The following is an 18109-nucleotide window of genomic DNA, read 5'->3' on the forward strand; positions in this document are numbered from 1 at the left end:
ACTTATTTATACTACAATAATCTGCAAGACTAATATCTTGAAACAATTGTTTTCTTTTACTATTTCCTTTACTTTTAATACTCATTTATACATTACTTGTCTCTCAAGCACATTCACACATTCCTTGTCACCTATTTTTAACCACAGTCACAGTCAAGCAGACACACAGGACAGGATCCTACATACACACACAGAGCTATATTCTAATCACAGTGTTTCTCACTGTTTTTACAAACAATACTTCACTGAATAACTTTAAACTATCACAGACCTCTGCGATTCACTTCCTCCGACACAACAGAGTCATATACTACATAGCTTTTCCGTACAGTCCCTTGTTAACCTATAACAAGGCGGTAACCAAAAGCTAAACTTATCTGTGCAATATTCGCCATCCTTCCAGGCCCTCTTGGCGAAATCCACATAAAACTTACCCAGTCCCTTGTTAACCTATAACAAGGCGGTAACAATAAACCAAACTTAATCTGTGCACATGCAATTAACTTATTATCCTCAAGGCCCTCTTAATAAGAAACACAGAGTTCTGGTAACCTTTACCAGTATACTTAACTTCATCTGTGTACATGCTATCCCATTATCCGTCAAGGCCCTCTTAATAGGAAACACAGAAATCTGATACCCTTTATCAGTATACTTAAATCTATAAAAAACTGATAACCTCTATCAGTACACTTGTCATCCTCAAGGCCCTCTTGACAAGAAAAAACAATAATTGTTATCCTTTAACAGTAAACATAAATTCTTACGTACATACGACAAAACCTTTAGCGGCACATCAGCATCCTACCAATATTCATACAATCTGCATCAGATTATATAAATACTGGCAAACACTAACGGGAGCTCCGCCGCGCTTTAACACATTACTTGATATCGTCAACAACAATAGACAATTATTTCTAGAATCAAAGATCAATTTTTTAGTTCTTTAAACTTGGAGAAGCATTTTAAAGGGTCTTACCACTCTGGCTCACTGGTGACAACACATACTTTTTCAAAAGCAAAAATTGCTCACCTCAAAGTACAGTGGCCACTGTTGTCTGTGTCGGTCACCAGAGTCGCCTTTCGTGGTTCCTTCTGCCTCAAAACCCAAGTCCCTGTTCGGGCGCCAAATGTTGTGGTTTTCAATCTTTCTGAAAAATAACTTCGCAGAGATCTTTGATGCCAGAAATAATTAGACTTTATTTTCGAACGCCGTCCCGTTCCATAGAACGGCGCTCTAACGCTCTCTGGCCCTCTGGCCTTCCAGTGCGCGCCCGAGTACATTTTGGTTCAGAGTTATATACATACTTCTTCTTCCAAAGAAGGTAACACACCCTATAGATAGTTTTGGGTAAAGGTCTTTTACCATGTGACTTCTCAGAATAGAATTTTCTGCAGCAAACAACATTCCATTCGAGGTCTTTCACATACACAGAGGAAATCCAAAGTCACAGACAGAAGAAATAATTGTGTCCAAATATATAGCAAAATTACTTGTTTTCTAAATAATAAAATCTTCTACACAAGTCAACTGGTCGAAGTCATGGTTAAAGACAGGACTGTTCTTCCCACACTCGTGTATTCAGAAAAAGTCACTCAAGACTTCAAACGTGCTTATAGAACCATAAACACTGCAATTCTCACACTCACAATGAATTAAAGCCTTTACTCCAATATTGGTCCAGATTCCTCCACTCCCATGGAACTACAGTAAGGGCAGCGTGGGAGATAATTATCAACAGAAGCGACGAGCCTCGAGAAATCACAACAACACTGGGTTTAACTTCCAAGCTGAGACACACAGATAACATCAGAGGGCTTTAGAGATCATCATAAATGTGAGTGAGGTACTTAACTGTCCCAGGAATGATCGATGCACATTAATTTTTCAGTCCATGATTGTTCTCCTTCATAAAATCCGCCAAGCCTGCAGTCATATGTCCTGTCCCCCCTCCATCTCGGCCACTTCCTTTCCCGTTCTCCTCGTTTCCATCTCGGCCACTTCCTCATTTAGCTGACGCTTTTATCCAAAGCGACTTACAATTGCTATATTTCAGAGGTCGCACGCCTCTGAAGCGACTAGGGGTTAAGTGTTTTACTCAGGGACACATTGGTGTCTCACAGTGGATTCGAACCCAAGTCTCTCACACCAAAGGCATGTGTCTTATCCACTGCGCCATCACCACCCCTCCCCATTTCAGTTTATTTAGTAAAAACTGTCTTGTTTAAAGTTCATAGTAATTGTTCTGACTTCATGAAGCCTCATGGTGTGAATGAAACATCAAACTGACAAGAACAAACTCTTTGAAATGTATATATGACACTGGATATCAAGGTTGAAACTGTTAAAAATGATAGACAGCAATCTCATTCAGTGTCAGTCATGTGTGGGTGAAATATAATTTAGGCATTTAAAAGCTCTATTGGGAAAATTAAAACATGAAAGTTTAAAAAGCAATCATATCAGGAAACTTCATGACTTTCAGAACTAAAATTATTCCTGATTCAAGCTAAATCAGAAAGAAAAGAAAAACGGACAATAACAATGAGATGTTGATAAAAATGAGTAAATAGATTAATCAATCATTACTTTAAGCAAATACAAACATTAAGTAAAAGTGAAAGCGAATGAGACAGATCTCTCTCTTTACTGACTTATAAGAGCCAAAGCATCTCAAGAGAAGAAGAGAAGAAAAGTGTCCAGTTTCAAAGATACATGAAAGTATATATTGCATTTGCATGTATGAGTAGAAGTGGAAGAGAAACTAGATATTCTGATGAAAATAGAGTTAAACATTTATATCAGATTCATGTCTCTCTTAAAAGTGTTATGGCCTCTTCTCCAGTTATCACAGTTCACAGGTAAATGCTCTTTCTTCAGAATGAGAAGCTGATTTGTATTCAGAGAGAAAGCCTGAGCCGCTTCTTCCCAGTGTGAACTCTCATGTGAATCTTCACACTTGATTTACATGTGAAGTGTTTTTTACACTGAGGGCAGGAGACAGATTTTTTGGCTTTTGTTTTTCCTTTCTTGTTCATGTCCATCAGGTCTAAAAGAAACATTAAATCATGTGAGATTTCAAATGAGAGACAAATGTGAAATGAAAAGTGAAGCTCAAAGTCAAGATCACTGATGAATTCAATAGTCATTTTAATCTCATCAAATCTGGTGGACGACTGCTGTGCACAATTATGATCTATTTTAATGTCAGGAAGATGATTTGTGTTATAAGTCACTAGTTTGGTCATAAAACAATGTGAATCTAGTGAGCATCAGCATGTTCTTCATCATGAAGAATGAATGAGGAATCAAGAATAAACACCAACCTCTTTGTTCTTCAGTATCAGGATGTTTCATTCTGCAGGTTCTGGATCAGTGGCGTTCTCTCTCTCCTCTCCTTCCAGATGATTTCCGGGAGTTCTGCCAAAAATTATAATATGCATGATGAGAGATGATCAATAAATATTTCAGATTCTACAATAAGCACCAAGTACTAACAAATAACACTAATAATAGTGACATTGATCCTGTGTCACCAACGGTTGCAAGAAACACATGATGAAGATGCAGATCTGTTATAATGTCTTTAATAATCCACTCAGAAGGAAATACAAACAAGATAGGCAAATGAAACCAACCGCTACGTGGAAATGTGACCAGACAAATGAGAACTGAGAAGACTACCAATTAAATACAAGGCAAATGAGGGTAAAATGACAAACACATGTGCAGAATAAATGAACCCAACTTCAACAGATTCTGGTAATATTAGAGCGACCCAATCCCACTGGCCAAGTGCTCTAGAGCAGTGGTTCCCAACAGGGGGGTCGTGGCCCACAAGGGGGCCTCAGCGAGCTTTGTGGGGGGTCACGTCATATTTTGAAAAGTTTGGAGCAATGAGCATTAAATAAAAGTCCTTAACTTTTTCCTGTTCAAAATTTATATAATGAGCGAGTTCATCATGAATCCATCAATCCGTGTTTTTGTCTTATCCTGAACCACTATGGTACACCTATAATAAGTGTTTATATTGGGACTATTTTACACTGGTTCGGATCGCTGCCGCTGCGGAGTAGCCCAGTACCTGCGTGACTCGTCATAGACGTACACAGAGAGTAGTTCCGGCTACAATGTTCTTCCGAAAGACGCATTATTCTGTTAATAAACGCAAGTTTATTATAGCTCGCTAAAGCGCCAAAAAATAAAGCCTCACATTGATAAAGCCTCACAAATAACTTGCAAGTATTGAGGACCCAGACAGCAGTCATTTAATAATAGCCTATATTCTTTCTTTTTTTACCTACACACCAGTGGGAATATTTTTAGGTTTTGCATTTCAATTTTGCATTGCAGTTTTTAAATTACAACGGGCCTACTGATGTTTTTGTTATTGTATTTTCAATAATATAGGCTATTATTTGTGCATAAACATATCTGGTTATAGTAAATATACCATTTGTTTGAAAACAACATATTTTGTCATCCTTGCTGCAAGCTTACAAGAGCGATAATATCATTAAATGTGAAGGGGGGCCCTAAAATATTTTATTGGGAAAAAGGGGGTCTCAGACCAAAAAAGGTTGGGAACCACTGCTCTAGAGGCAACACCCGTGGCTCCCACTGGGCCGGTGAAGTCCTTTCCAGACAAATCTACAGGAGCGATAATAATAACATATGAGATCCGTCCATTCATCCTGGCTGGTCTAGTAGCCTACAGAACCCCGGCACAATTATGTTGCTCCTTTGGATGTCCACACAACAACTGGTCTTGGTCACAGTCTCTCTGGCTGCGTTCACACTGCAGGGGCTTAATGCTCAATTCCGATTTTTTTTTTTTTTTTTGCTAGGCCGTTCACATTTCCAATTAAATGTGACCTTTTGTGATCTCCTGTGTGAACGTGAAATGACCCAGAAGTGACCCGCATGCGCAGAAGAGTACTCAACGGTCAACGACGTCACTTGTTGTTAGCTGAAGTAGCTAAACATGGATGTCAACAGTGGAGCTCGTTTAGCAATATTAAAGTTATTTTCCCAACAGAGCCAGCACAATTACAATCTTCTCATTCCTGCCTACTTCAGCGCAGAATTATGACGTTTATCGCATATCAATGACGTGCGGGTCGGATACATGTGACCTCGCCGTTCAGATTGAAGTCGCATTTCAAAAGATCGGATACATATCGGATTTGGACCACATACCCAAGTGGCCTGGGTCGCATTTGAAAAGATCGAATCTGTGTCGTACAGACTGTCATGAAAATATCAGATACAGGTCGCATAGGGGCAAAAAAATCGGAATTGGGTCGTTTCAGCCTGCAGTGTGAACGTAGCCTCTGTGGCCTATTAATAGTTGCGTTGCTTCTTGCAACTCAATTATCCACCACTTCTTCTCTTCAATGAACTTGAGTGCCTCACAGGTCATATAATGACTATTACTTGGGTCTAGCTCAATTGACCGTTTGCCGGCCCCTCCCCCAAAATGGCCATTGTCCAATCACAGATCAAAACAACTGTTACTATGTGAGCAGGTCCGTCAAACATTGACTCCAAGGAAGATGGTGAAGCGGTGCGCCCACAGCGTTTGTAAACGGACACTAGGAACCCGATAGATTGTCTGGAGGAGTTGTGTTCTTTCCGTTTCCAAAGCCGAAAACACAACATGAGCGGTGCCTACAATGGATAAAAACAGTGTGGACAGCCCCACTCCCAGTTAAATGTGTCGAACATGGTTAACTCGCGTGCAGCGTGCGTGAGACTGAGACACTGAGATTAGTCAAAGAAACATGGAGAAAGCAGATCAAGAGGATCCACAAAGGAATTACGTTTTCTAAAGGGTTGTTGTTAACATGATATTTTCGGGGGGAAATGAGCAGCAGTCAACTAGCAGTGCAGCACCTGTAGTTTACAGTTAAGATAGTTTAGTTCAACAGTTTAGAGGAGTGCACGTTCGCAACGGGGAAAGCATGAAGCTTACTTGACAACATCAGTTCATATATCAATATCGTAACGAATAGAAATAACCTTAACCTGTTAACCTTCAAGGCCACTTTTGAAAAATCCCCAGAAATGGCATACCCAAACTTAAACAGATACAGTTCATGAACCCTTTGCACTAAAAGCACAAGTATGATCTCATTTGAAAGCTGACACCTAGTAGTTTATTGTAAAAGTAGAAATAATTATTGTCATAATGAAAAAAAAATGTTTAAATAGCTTCAAAGTTTTGTAAAGTTATTAGAAATTTACTTTTATGAAACATCTTCATAAAAATAAAATTGAAGTTGGCCCTGGAGCAATCTAGAAATGCACTGCAGCTAAAGCCATATGTGTGACCATTTTATATTTAAAATGTGAAAATGATAAGTCTAAAACTCTGTATTTAGTTAAATGTTTTTCAAGATCATGTCAAATTACTTTATTTTGATTAGACTCTAAAATGCAAACTGATGTTTAGTCATCTTCTGAGTCATCTAATCAGTCTATTGTCTCTATTATTTTGTGGTGCAAACGAGCCCCATTCAGAGTCAGTCTCTCCTTGCACACATTTACACCTCTCCAGACTGGTTATGGCTCTAAATATGCATTTCTTTTGTCTGCATTATAGCTACTAACGACTGGCTATTCACAGGCTATTCATAGGGTTTCAAACCCTAATTTCTTTTATCAAAGTTCTCACTAAATATTTGAAACTGGTATCAAATGCACTGAAACATTTCAGTAAGCATTCCTATTTAGAAAAAAATCATAAAACAATAACTGCTGGTGGCAGGTGCACCTGGGCTAGCTAGCATGTTAGCTTAGCACACCATCAATACACGACCATTTATGAGATTGAAACCATGTTTGTGCTCCAAACTTACTTTATAACGCAAGTCGAGTGTTTTAAATAATCTTCTGTGATCTAATTTGGCTTCAGATAAAAAAAAAATCCGACAGAAAATGTATTATTTATAGTGTTCTGCACGATGATGAAATCTATATCGATTAGCATTGCATTATAAATATAATCTATTATTATGAAATACCTGGCATGGCTTGAAGAACACAGGTAACTCAAATATCATTGCAATCATGTTTATTGTCTTCAAAACATCTTTATCTGCATGTTACAGCGATCTCTGTCAGCTACTTTCTGTATCAGTGACGTCCTGGAATGTCACATGACTATGGGTCTTCTTCGTGATCCATATATGGACTGTTATTGTGCATATAGCGCCCTCAGGCTATTGGTATGAATTGAAAACACAGCACATCTCAGTAAGAAGCGATCATAATGATTACATCGACGCATTTGGGTATAAATTCAACTAATATTATTCCTGTCTATAGAAATATGATGTGAATCTATGAGAATATATATCAATATTTCTCCAAGTCTGCACATTTTTGAGCTAAAGCCCTGAGGGACGATGTTTTGCGAATCGCTGTCATGACGACAGCTTGGAGTGTTTTTTATGAATGGACCAGCTGACGCTCATAATTCATATTAAAGGTATCGACTCATTTTTCCATTTCATAACTCCTGACACAAATTAAGACATAACTGTCACTATAAGTTTCTCAGAATACAATAGTGGTCAAATACTGAATCTTGAGTATTATATCTTTTTAATGATGTATAGTTTGTCAAGGTATAACATTAAATCTGATAGTAAATTTGAACTAAATTAAAAAAAAACCGCTTCAGTGCGCCGACGCTCTGGAAACGGTTAACAGGTTAAATAATGTGTGGTTATCTGCATCTTTCCGTCTCTTATGTATAGTTACTTTTTAAACACGAAAATCGCATTCAGCATGACACGCAAGCGGTTGCCGTGGTAATGAACAACTTGCTTGTTAAAGCGAATGTATAATCCTGTATCTGAGGCAAAATTACTAAATATGCAGCGGGTGTTATATATTTGGCTTGAGACCGGTATAAGTATTAGCCTCGATAGTAGTCGTGTCTCCTTCATTGCGTATTTTTATATTTTTAATGTACCCCTCCACTGCATACTGTAACCCCTTTTGCCTCGATCTGGAGGATATCGCGGAGGTATTGCTCGAAAAAAGGTCACTTACATGCACGGGTATACCTCTTCCCTTCATGGCAATCTGTGGTGCTGGTCGTGTTTGACCATTTGTTTGACTGGCGTAGTAACAATAACTAAGGGGCGTGGCTTTTGCGAACGGTCAATTGCGATGATGTATTCGTTGTTTTGTTTATTTTTCTGACAATGTATATTCTAGCGTCATTTTAGCATATTCCATTCTCTTTACTCTTTGATAACACATAAATCTTTTAAAACTGTAGTTTTAAATCTTATGTCTACTGGTTATAATGCAATAATAAAAAAAATAAAAAAAATAAGTTGGTTTGCCAAGTACAATTTTTCCTACACTTTTAGTTTTAATAATGGGGACAATCTTTGAAGGATGAACAAATCATGTTTTTGGTCATCACATTAAAAATAAAATTTAAAACTGGATAATATTTATCAGCACAGTGCTCAAACGCTTGGATTACTACAAAAAAAAGCAGAATTATTTTATTCGACCAGCCTCCCACTGAAAGCTTACATTCCGGGGAAGAGAAAACACAACTCCCTACATTCATAAGGATAAGAAAATGCCTCCTCTGGAATCCACTTGCTGCTCCAACTGCCACAGACTTTTACAAAGGATTGCAATTCTTGAAACAAAGTTAATTGCGGGACCACCAAACCAGACGGAACACACAACAGAGCTTCGTCATGGACGTCCTCAGCATTCAGCCGGTGAGTCCCATGAATCTAGTGCTTCTCGACAGGCCATACTGAGTGTAGAGAAACAAGCCGATCGTTTTACTAATCGATGCCACAAACAGGGTGCGAGACCCAAAGGCGCTCGAGACATCAGATTGTCACGAGCATCACATATTACTGCAGGAGCATCCTCTACCCCAGATACGGCTCTGACAAGGACTGCAAACACTGGTCTCCTACCACCGCCTATACATCTTGAGAACAGATTTGAAGTATTAATGAATGAGGAATCCCCAAATTTGATGAATGTGATCGCACACAGACTGAATCAGCCAGTAGCTAACACTGATGCTAACACTGATGCTAACTGGGGCTCAAGGTCGAGCAGACAGCGGCACTCAGCTCACAGTGCAGCCGAGCCCAGGACTGTGATAGTGGGCGACTCCGTAATCAGAAACATTAATAGCAGGGATACAACAACGTGCTGCCTTCCACAAGCAACAACATCTGATGTAAACAGGGAACTTGAGAACATTCTGATGAAACATAAGACTGCAAATCGACTCATCATTCATGTGGGGAAGAATGATATTCATGAAGAGCAGTCGGAACTTCTTAAAAAGGATTTCAATGAGCTTTTTGAAACACTTAAAAGACTGAAAGTTCAAACATTCATCAGTGGACCACTCTCAGCAAGAGGAACAAACAGGTTTTCACGGTTGCTTGGGCTTAATACATGGCTGCAAAAAACCTGCAATATAAAAGGAGTGAACTTTATTGACAACTTCAATCTTTTCTGGAGTCAGAGGCAACTGTTTCAACAGAATGGCCACCACCCAAACAAACTTGGTTCAAGAGTGCTAAAGGACAATATCTACTTCTCCCTCCGTCATCCTTCTGCAATGTGTGCCAATCCACTCAACCTGAATGGCACACACACACCTGGATACAGTATGAATGACCACAGGATTTCACTTCAGCACCTGAATGGACATGCGGTTGACACATCACACAAGGACAATGATAACACCACTCAGCCACAACAACCTCTGCTCACGGACACAATCTCTGCTGAGACCTGCCCACAGAGCTCACCACAGACAGACTGTGACATACCAGCACTGCTCCAAGATACAGCACCCAAGGACGACTTTCAGGAAAACAGCCAGGGAAACCAGGACAGCATATTACAGCCTCCAATAACACCAGAGCAACAATCCCTCTCACCGGAAACGTTATCACTCTCTCCAGCATCTCCACTTCTGTGCTTCTCAGAGAAAATGGAACAACTGGTGCATGCTGGAACTAGACTATCCCACTCTTTTGCTGCGAGCCCCCAGATACCAACCAAAAAACGCCAGGCCCCACAACCACCAAAGCCTACGGGCCCAGCTCGCCCTCTCCCTCCCCCTGTGAGAGCTCTTCGGCCTCTGCCACAGCGCCAGGGCCCACACCCTCCTCCAGCGGCTCGAGGTGAACCAAAAACAACTGATACCAGCTCTCAGTGATATGTGTCGGGTCCCCGCTATGATAACAATAACTTTCTCAAATGTTTACAGAACAAGCGGGAACCCAGTGTGCCTGTATCTTTTTCTATTGCTGTTCGATTACATGATAGAAAGTCTAAGGCCTTCAAAAGCCGTACAGCAAACCCATCTAATCTGGTGCCTATTACACGACATACCAAGATTGCTGTGGGGACAAAAAGTAAGACTGTTAAGTTAGCACTTTTAAACATCCGCTCACTTAAAAATAAATCACTTTTAGTCAACGACTTAATAACCACATACAACCTGGATTTTATGTTGCTAAATGAAACTTGGCTAGAAGAAAGTTGCAGTGCAACAGTCCTCAATGAAACAGCCCCTCCTAACTTTACTTTTATGAGTGTCTGCAGAACTGTCAGAAGAGGCGGAGGTTTAGCTGCTCTTTATAAAGATGTCTATCAATGTAAGCAAATATCATTTGGGAATTACCCGTCTTTCGAATATCTGGGTATTGTGTTAAAAGGTGCTCCACGCATTTTACTTATCATTGTTTACAGGCCTCCAAAATACTCTCCAGCTTTTGCTGAGAACTTAACAGAACTGTTATCAACAATTTCCTCAGAGTTTGAATGCTTTGCCATTGCTGGAGATTTTAACATTCACATAGATAATGCAGAAAACAATATGGCAAAAGAAATCAAAACTGTTTTAAAAACTTTTGATCTGACTCAGCATGTACATGGACCCACACATAATCGTGGACACACTCTAGACTTACTTATCAGTAAGGGTCTAAACATTTCATCAATTGTTATTAAGGATGTAGCACTGTCTGATCATTTTTGTATTTTCTTTGATATATTGATCTCTCCTGCCATTGAAGCTAGATCTGTGTCTGTCAAGAAGAGATGCTTAAATGAGAACACTAGTGTACTATTTATGAAGGCTATATCTTTTACACCAAGCATATCTGCTGACTCTGTTGATTTTCTCCTTGATTCTTTTAACTCAAAAGTTAGGAGTGTAATTGATGATATTGCTCCTGTGAAAGTCAGGAAGAAGAGTGGCAGACATAAAGCACCTTGGAGAAACTCAACAGCAGTGCAAAATATGAAAAGACAATGCAGAAAAGCAGAGCGCAAATGGCGGAAGACAAAACTTGTAGTCCATTATAACATCTACAAAGACAGCATCCATGCTTTCAATAAGGAAATAAGCAAAGCTAGACAGACTTTCTTCTCGAATATTATAAACAGCAATATAAACAACACACGCACTCTTTTTGCTACTGTAGAGAGACTGACAAACCCCCCAAGCCAGATTCCCAGTGAAATGCTCTCAGTGAGAAAGTGCAGTGAGTTTGCTTCTTTCTTCTCTGAGAAAATCAATAATATCAGAAAGGTGATCAGCTCATCCTTGAGTTGCGCTGGGGTCAGGCCGATCAGACAACAGCACGAGAAAGTAGCCACTATGTCTGATTTCGAAGAAATTGATGGAAAAATTTTGGAAGAAACCGTACAGCACCTAAAAACATCAACCTGCGCCCTTGACGCACTTCCCACATCTTTTTTCAAAAATGTGTTACACAGCTTAGAAGCAGATCTCCTAGAAGTGGTAAATGCTCTCTCTGGGAGTTTTCCAACCTCCCTGAAAACTGCTGTTGTCAACCCAGCGGGCACCTTGACATCAATTTAACATCAATATGACATCAAACATTATGTCAAAATGACGTCGCAAAATAGGTCAAAAATGAAAATCATATTGACGTCAAAGTGTCAATGTCAATTTGATGTCAAGATTTTGACTCTGCTGATGTGATTATTGAAGACACCTGATGTTAACAAGCAGAATCACCAAAGGAGAAAATAAAAATTTTAAGCCACCATTTTACTGGTCAGTGTTTGCTTTAGTTGGGCTCTTGACACCTAAACTATTAATATTTCAATTTTGTTTGGCTGATGTTAATGTCACTGCCAGATGAACATTGAGAAAAGGTGATCAGGCGGTGTTGGTTGTGTTTTGACATAATCATCACTTGACCTAAATCACTTGAGTCAAATAGAGTGTCTTTGCGTTGTTAATTACAGCAACACTGTGATTCTATAGCAAACAATTATCAGCATTTTATATATAATCAAAAACATTTCTCAAAAGCTGTTCTGATCGGAAGACTTTGTAACATTTTTTTATTTAGACACACTGACATCAATAATCAGCCTGTGAATCTCAACAAGGGTGACAATAATAAGTTGCAGTGCATTCCGGTTGCCACCAATCAAAACTCATTCATGGTTCCCATCATGCTTTGCGGTATGAATCAATTATGATCTGATTTGTTTTAGTAATTTCCTTTTCCTAATTGAATATTTTGTTTGTCACCATTGTTGAGATTCATACACTGATTCTAGATGTCTGTGTGTGACTAAAATACACAATTGTTTTATCAGAACAACTTTTAGGAAATCCTTTGGATTAAATTTAAAATTCAGTATTATATGCTGTAGAATACAGAGATGCTATAATAACCAATATAAATCTTAGTCAGAGATTAGACTCTAAATGAGTTCAGTGACACAGGTCAAATGATGATTATGTCAAAAATATAACTATCACCATCAGATCACCTTTACTCTTTGTTCATCTGGCTGCTCACCACTCAGTTTCAGCAGCCAAACAAAATCTAAAGTTAAACACTTTAGGGTCAAGAGCCCAACTAAAGCAAACATTGATCACCAAAATGGTGGCTTAAAATTGTGATTTCCTCCTTCAGTGATTCTGCTTGTTAACATCAGGTGTCTTCAATATTGGCCAATCATCACTCAATTAATGACATCAGCAGAGGTCAAAATCTTGACATCAAATTGACATTGACACTTTGACGTCAATATGACTTTCATTTTTGACCTATTTTGTGACGTCATTTTGACATAATGTTTGATGTCATATTGATGTTAAATTGATGTCAAGGTGCCCGCTGGGAAGCCCCTCCTGAAAAAGAGCAATCTGGATAAGACCATATTAAACAACTATAGACCGATCTCAAATCTTCCTTTCATAAGCAAGATCATTGAAAAAGTTGTCTTCAATCAGCTGAACAAATTCTTAAGCTCGAATGGATACTTTGACCATTTTCAATCTGGTTTCCGACCGCACCACAGTACAGAGACCGCGCTCATAAAGATAATAAATGATATTCGCTTAAATACTGATACAGGCAAATTATCAGTGCTGGTACTACTCGACCTCAGTGCTGCATTTGACACTGTCGATCACAAAATACTTCTTGACAGGCTGGAAAACTGGGTCGGGCTTTCTGGGATAGTCCTAAAATGGTTCAGGTCATACTTAGGAGGCAGAGGTTATTATGTGAGTATAGGAGACCATAAGTCTGAGTGGACATCCATGACATGCGGAGTCCCTCAAGGCTCAATTCTTGCGCCACTCCTATTCAACCTGTACATGCTCCCAATGAGCCAAATAATGAGAAAGAACCAAATCGCTTACCACAGCTATGCAGACGACACACAGCTCTATTTAGCCCTATCGCCTAATGATTACAGCCCCATTGACTCCCTTTGCCAATGCATTGATGAAGTAAACAATTGGATGTGCCAAAACTTTCTTCAGTTAAACAAAGACAAAACTGAAGTCATTGCGTTTGGAAACAAAGATGAAATTCTCAAGGTGAACGCATACCTTCAGTCTAGGGGTCAAACAACTAAAAATCAAGTCAGGAATCTGGGTGTGTCTCTAGAGTCAGACCTTAGTTTCAGTAGTCATGTCAAAGTGTCATACTATCAACTGAAAAATATTGCAAGAGTCAGATGCTTTGTTTCTAGTCGAGACTTAGAAAAACTTGCTTATGCATGCTTTCATCACCAGTAGGGTAGTTTTTTGTAATGGACTTCTCACTGGCCTTCCCAAAAAGACCATAATACAGTTGCAGCTCATACAGAACGCTGCTGTTAGGATTCTGAGCAGAACCAGAAAATATGAACACATCACACCAGTCCTCAGGTCTTTACACTGGCTGCCAGTTACATTTAGGATTGATTTTAAAGTATTATTACTGGTATATAAATCATTCAATGGCCTAGGACCTCAATACATTGCAGATATGCTCAGTGAATATAAACCCAACAGATCACTCAGATCATTAGGATCACATCGGCTAGAAATACCAAGGGTTCACTCTAAGCATGGCGAGTCTGCTTTTAGCTACTATGCCAGCCGCAGCTGGAACCAGCTTCCAGAAGAGATCAGATGTGCTCCTACAGTAGTCACATTCAAATCCAGACTCAAAACACATCTGTTTAGCTGTGCATTTACTGAATGAGCACTGTGCAACTGTTTGTCCGACTGTTTGCACTGTATTTTATTTTATGTTTTAATTATTCTGATTTCATTTGGTTATTTCTGTATTTTATCTTTTATTCTAAACTGTTTTAATTATTCTGATTTCTTTTGATTATTTTAATTTCTTCTATGTAAAGCACTTTGAATTACCATTGTGTATGAAATGTGCTATATAAATAAACTTGCCTTGCCTTGCCTTGATTAGTGCTTGAATTTTACTCTTAAAAGGATGTACGAACCCTGAAATGAATATTGTAAAAACATTTGACTATTTCTGCCACAATACCATGGTTACAGTTAGCATTACTACATTAAATCCATAGGGAATGTTGGGTATTTGAGGACTTAAAAGCATTATAACTTAAAACTTCATGAACTTGTTTGTTCATGGCACAATGTTTCTCCTGGCTTCCAAGTCAGTGCTGTTTGATCTGAAATACAGTATATGGTTCATAACAGAGAATTCTGTGGTGAATTCAAATGCTTTCTCACTAGATCTCGCTGCAATTTTATTAAAACTAAATTAAAGGGATAGTTCTCCCAAAAATGAAAATAAGCCCATGATTTACTCACCCTCATGTCATCCTAGATGTATAAGACATTCTTCTTTCAGACGAATACAATTGGAGTTATATTAAAATATGTCCTGGCTCTTCCAAGCTTTATAAAGGCAGTGAATTAAGTCCATAAAAGTGCACCTATGCATCATAAAAGTGCTCCATGGCTCTGGAGGGTTACCAAAGGCCTTCTGAAGCGAAACAAGTTTCTGTAAGCAAAATATTAATATTTAACACCACCTAAAATCTACTTGCGCCTAAAGCCCAACTTACGCAACTTGTGACGTCAGAAGTAACGTAGTGCGTCATGGCAAAGCATAAATATCAGCAGTACGTCACATTACTCTGATAAGTTGCGCTTAGTCAAGTCAAATACGTATGTTTGTTTGGCTAGTTATTTTTCTTTATAAAGTTTTAAATGTGGATATTTTTCTTACGCATCACTTCACTTCAGAAGGCCTTTATTAACCCCCCGGAGCAGTGTGGAGCACTTTTATCATGGATGCCATTATAAGCGTATTATAAAGAGCCAGGACATTTTTTAATATTACTCTGATTGTATTCGTCTGAAAGAAGATGGTCATACACACCTAGGATGGCTTGGAGAGTGAGTAAATCATGGGCTAATTTTCCTTTTTGGGTGAACTATCCTTTTAAAATGCTTTCTCAATGGATCTGCCAGCGCTGTGTAGTAATGTTGTTGCGTGATCGAGATCGGCCCACGAATAAACCCCGTCTAGTATTGCTCCGAGCTGATAAACTGTTTGCGCTGCGCAGCTCAGACGAGTAGTGTGGGTTTCATTCTGCTTTCGTTTGACGTGTGTGGCAGAAATGGCAGCTCTCTCGCACCAGCAGGAAAAAAAGCTCGCAAAACGTGACCATTTATTCGCAGTCTAGAGCCCTAGTGCTGCAAGTCTGCTTTACATGAGCGCCACCTACTGTCAGAGAGAGAATTTGTTTGTTTATTTGCTTTGATCTGAACTGACAAATTAGACTTTCCGGTTGGTTGAACATGAGTTAATAAATATTAATCAATCAACAAAGTGTCCTGTGCTCACCACACACCGGCTATAGGTGGAGAGGAGAGATTTGGCTATAGCGTGATGTGTGGCTAACTTACACAGAAAATACTTTGTTGCTCAGCACATGAAAATAAACTACTTACCGTGATCTCAGACTGTGTTTAAGTGGTTTCTCCACTGTGTGGATCTTCATGTGTCGCTTCAGGTGAGTTTTAATAGAGAAACTTGTTTTGCACTGATCACACGTGTGCGGCTTCTCTCCAGTGTGGATCCTCTCGTGTCTTTTCAGATTTGATGACTGACTGAATCTCTTGTCGCAGCTTGAACACTTGTAAGGTTTTTCTCCAGTGTGGATCTTCTCATGTGTTTTCAGATGTGATGACTGACTGAATCTCTTGTCACAGTGTGAACACTTGTAAGGTTTTTCTCCAGTGTGAATTCTCTGGTGCAGTTTTAAACAGTCTGCTGTAATAAAAGTCTTCTCACACTCAAAGCACATGTACTCTCTCACACCAGTGTGAGTTTTCTGATGTTTATGTAAATGTTGCCGCTGTGAAAATCTCTTTCCACACACAGAACGTGAATGGGGCTTCTCCTTCATATGAACCGTCAGGTGTCTCTTCACAGTTGATGCCCTAAGAAATGTTTTGCCAAATTGATCACATGTGAACGGCTTCCCTCCGGTGTGGATTTTCATGTGACGCTCAGGATGTTGTTTGGTTGTTAAACTCTTCCAACATTGATCACATGAGAACGGCTTCTCTCCGGTGTGGATCCTCATGTGTATCTTCAAGTCATTTTTCCAAGAGAAACTCTTTCCGCACTGATCACACGTGTGCGGCTTCTCTCCAGTGTGGATCATCTCATGTGTTTTCAGATGTGTTGATCGACTGAATCTCTTGTCACAGTGTGAACACTTGTAAGGTTTTTCTCCAGTGTGGATCCTCCTGTGTATCTTCAGGTGACTTTTCAAAGAGAAACTCTTTCCGCACTGATCACACGTGTGCGGCTTCTCTCCAGTGTGGATCATCTCATGTGTTTTCAGATGTGTTGATCCACTGAATCTCTTGTCACAGTGTGAACACTTGTAAGTTTTTTCTCCAGTGTGGATCTTCTCATGTCTTTTCAGAGTTGATGACTGACTGAATCTCTTTTCACAGTGTGAACACTTGTAAGGTTTTTCTCCAGTGTGAATTCTCTGGTGCAGTTTTAAACAGTTTGCTGTAGTAAAAGTCTTCTCACACTCAAAGCACATGTACTCTCTCACACCAGTGTGAGTTTTCTGATGTTGATGTAAATGTTGCCACTGTGAAAATCTCTTTCCACACACAGAACATGAATGCGGCTTCTCCTTCGTATGAACTGTCAAGTGTGTCTTCAGGTGTGATGCCCTAATAAATGTTTTGCCACATTGATCACATGTGAACGGCTTCTCTCCAGTGTGGATCCTCATGTGTATCTTTAGTTCACCTTTAATGGAGAAACTCTTTCCACACTGATCACATGTGAACGGCTTCTCTCCAGTGTGGATTCTCATGTGATGCTTAAGATTTTGTTTGGTTGTGAAACTGTTTCCACACTGAGTGCAGGTGAAAGATTTCTTGGTTCTTGTTTTCTTTAAAAATGTCTTTTTAGTCTTTGAGTGACTCAAAGGTTTTCCTCCAGGTTTGACATGATGTTCCTCCTTCACTTCACTCAGTTCTTCATTCTCCTCACTCTCTTCCATCAGGTCTGACATGAAAGAAACAATTATTACATTAAATTTTTAGTACATCAAAATATTTCTCTTCAAAGAGAGAAATATAAAGTGAAAGGACATGAAAGTGAGTCCTGATGTAATGATAGAAAGTAGACAACTGCTTTAAAATATGATAATTTCATGCCTTTTTATAAATTGATCACATGTCCTTGAAACTTTCCATGGATGAGGAAATTTTATCTTCAAATTATTATTTTTAAA

The 18109-nt window shown here is 39.2% G+C and overlaps 2 protein-coding genes and 1 pseudogene across 5 annotated transcripts in view; 1 reads left to right on the plus strand and 2 right to left on the minus strand.

Annotated features, from left to right (window-relative positions):
* Positions 1 to 17125, minus strand: part of LOC143746097 (uncharacterized) — a 543695-nt gene extending 526570 nt beyond the window's left edge. Inside the window, exons 1-3 of one of the 3 annotated variants that reach the window (XM_077237849.1) lie at positions 16293 to 17125; positions 3331 to 3424; positions 50 to 3053 (exon numbers count right to left, since the gene is read on the minus strand). In XM_077237849.1, coding sequence (XP_077093964.1) covers positions 3358 to 3424; positions 16293 to 17011 — 786 coding nt within the window. In that variant the 5' untranslated portion in view covers positions 17012 to 17125 and the 3' untranslated portion in view covers positions 50 to 3053; positions 3331 to 3357. Of the gene's footprint in view, positions 1 to 49; positions 3054 to 3330; positions 3425 to 16292 lie in introns of those variants that run through there. The other 2 variants (XM_077237851.1, XM_077237845.1) reach the window with 2 other exon arrangements.
* LOC143746127 (uncharacterized) overlaps positions 1 to 18109 on the minus strand; it is a 341659-nt pseudogene that overhangs the window by 235400 nt on the left and 88150 nt on the right. The gene's annotated exons all lie outside the window — the stretch shown is intronic.
* LOC143746085 (uncharacterized) overlaps positions 1 to 18109 on the plus strand; it is a 317610-nt gene that overhangs the window by 126183 nt on the left and 173318 nt on the right. The gene's annotated exons all lie outside the window — the stretch shown is intronic.

This window comes from Siphateles boraxobius, unplaced genomic scaffold (assembly GCF_051911475.1).
Source record: "Siphateles boraxobius isolate OS27281-9 unplaced genomic scaffold, OSU_SipBor_1 21, whole genome shotgun sequence".
NCBI classification, from domain to species: domain Eukaryota; kingdom Metazoa; phylum Chordata; class Actinopteri; order Cypriniformes; family Leuciscidae; genus Siphateles; species Siphateles boraxobius.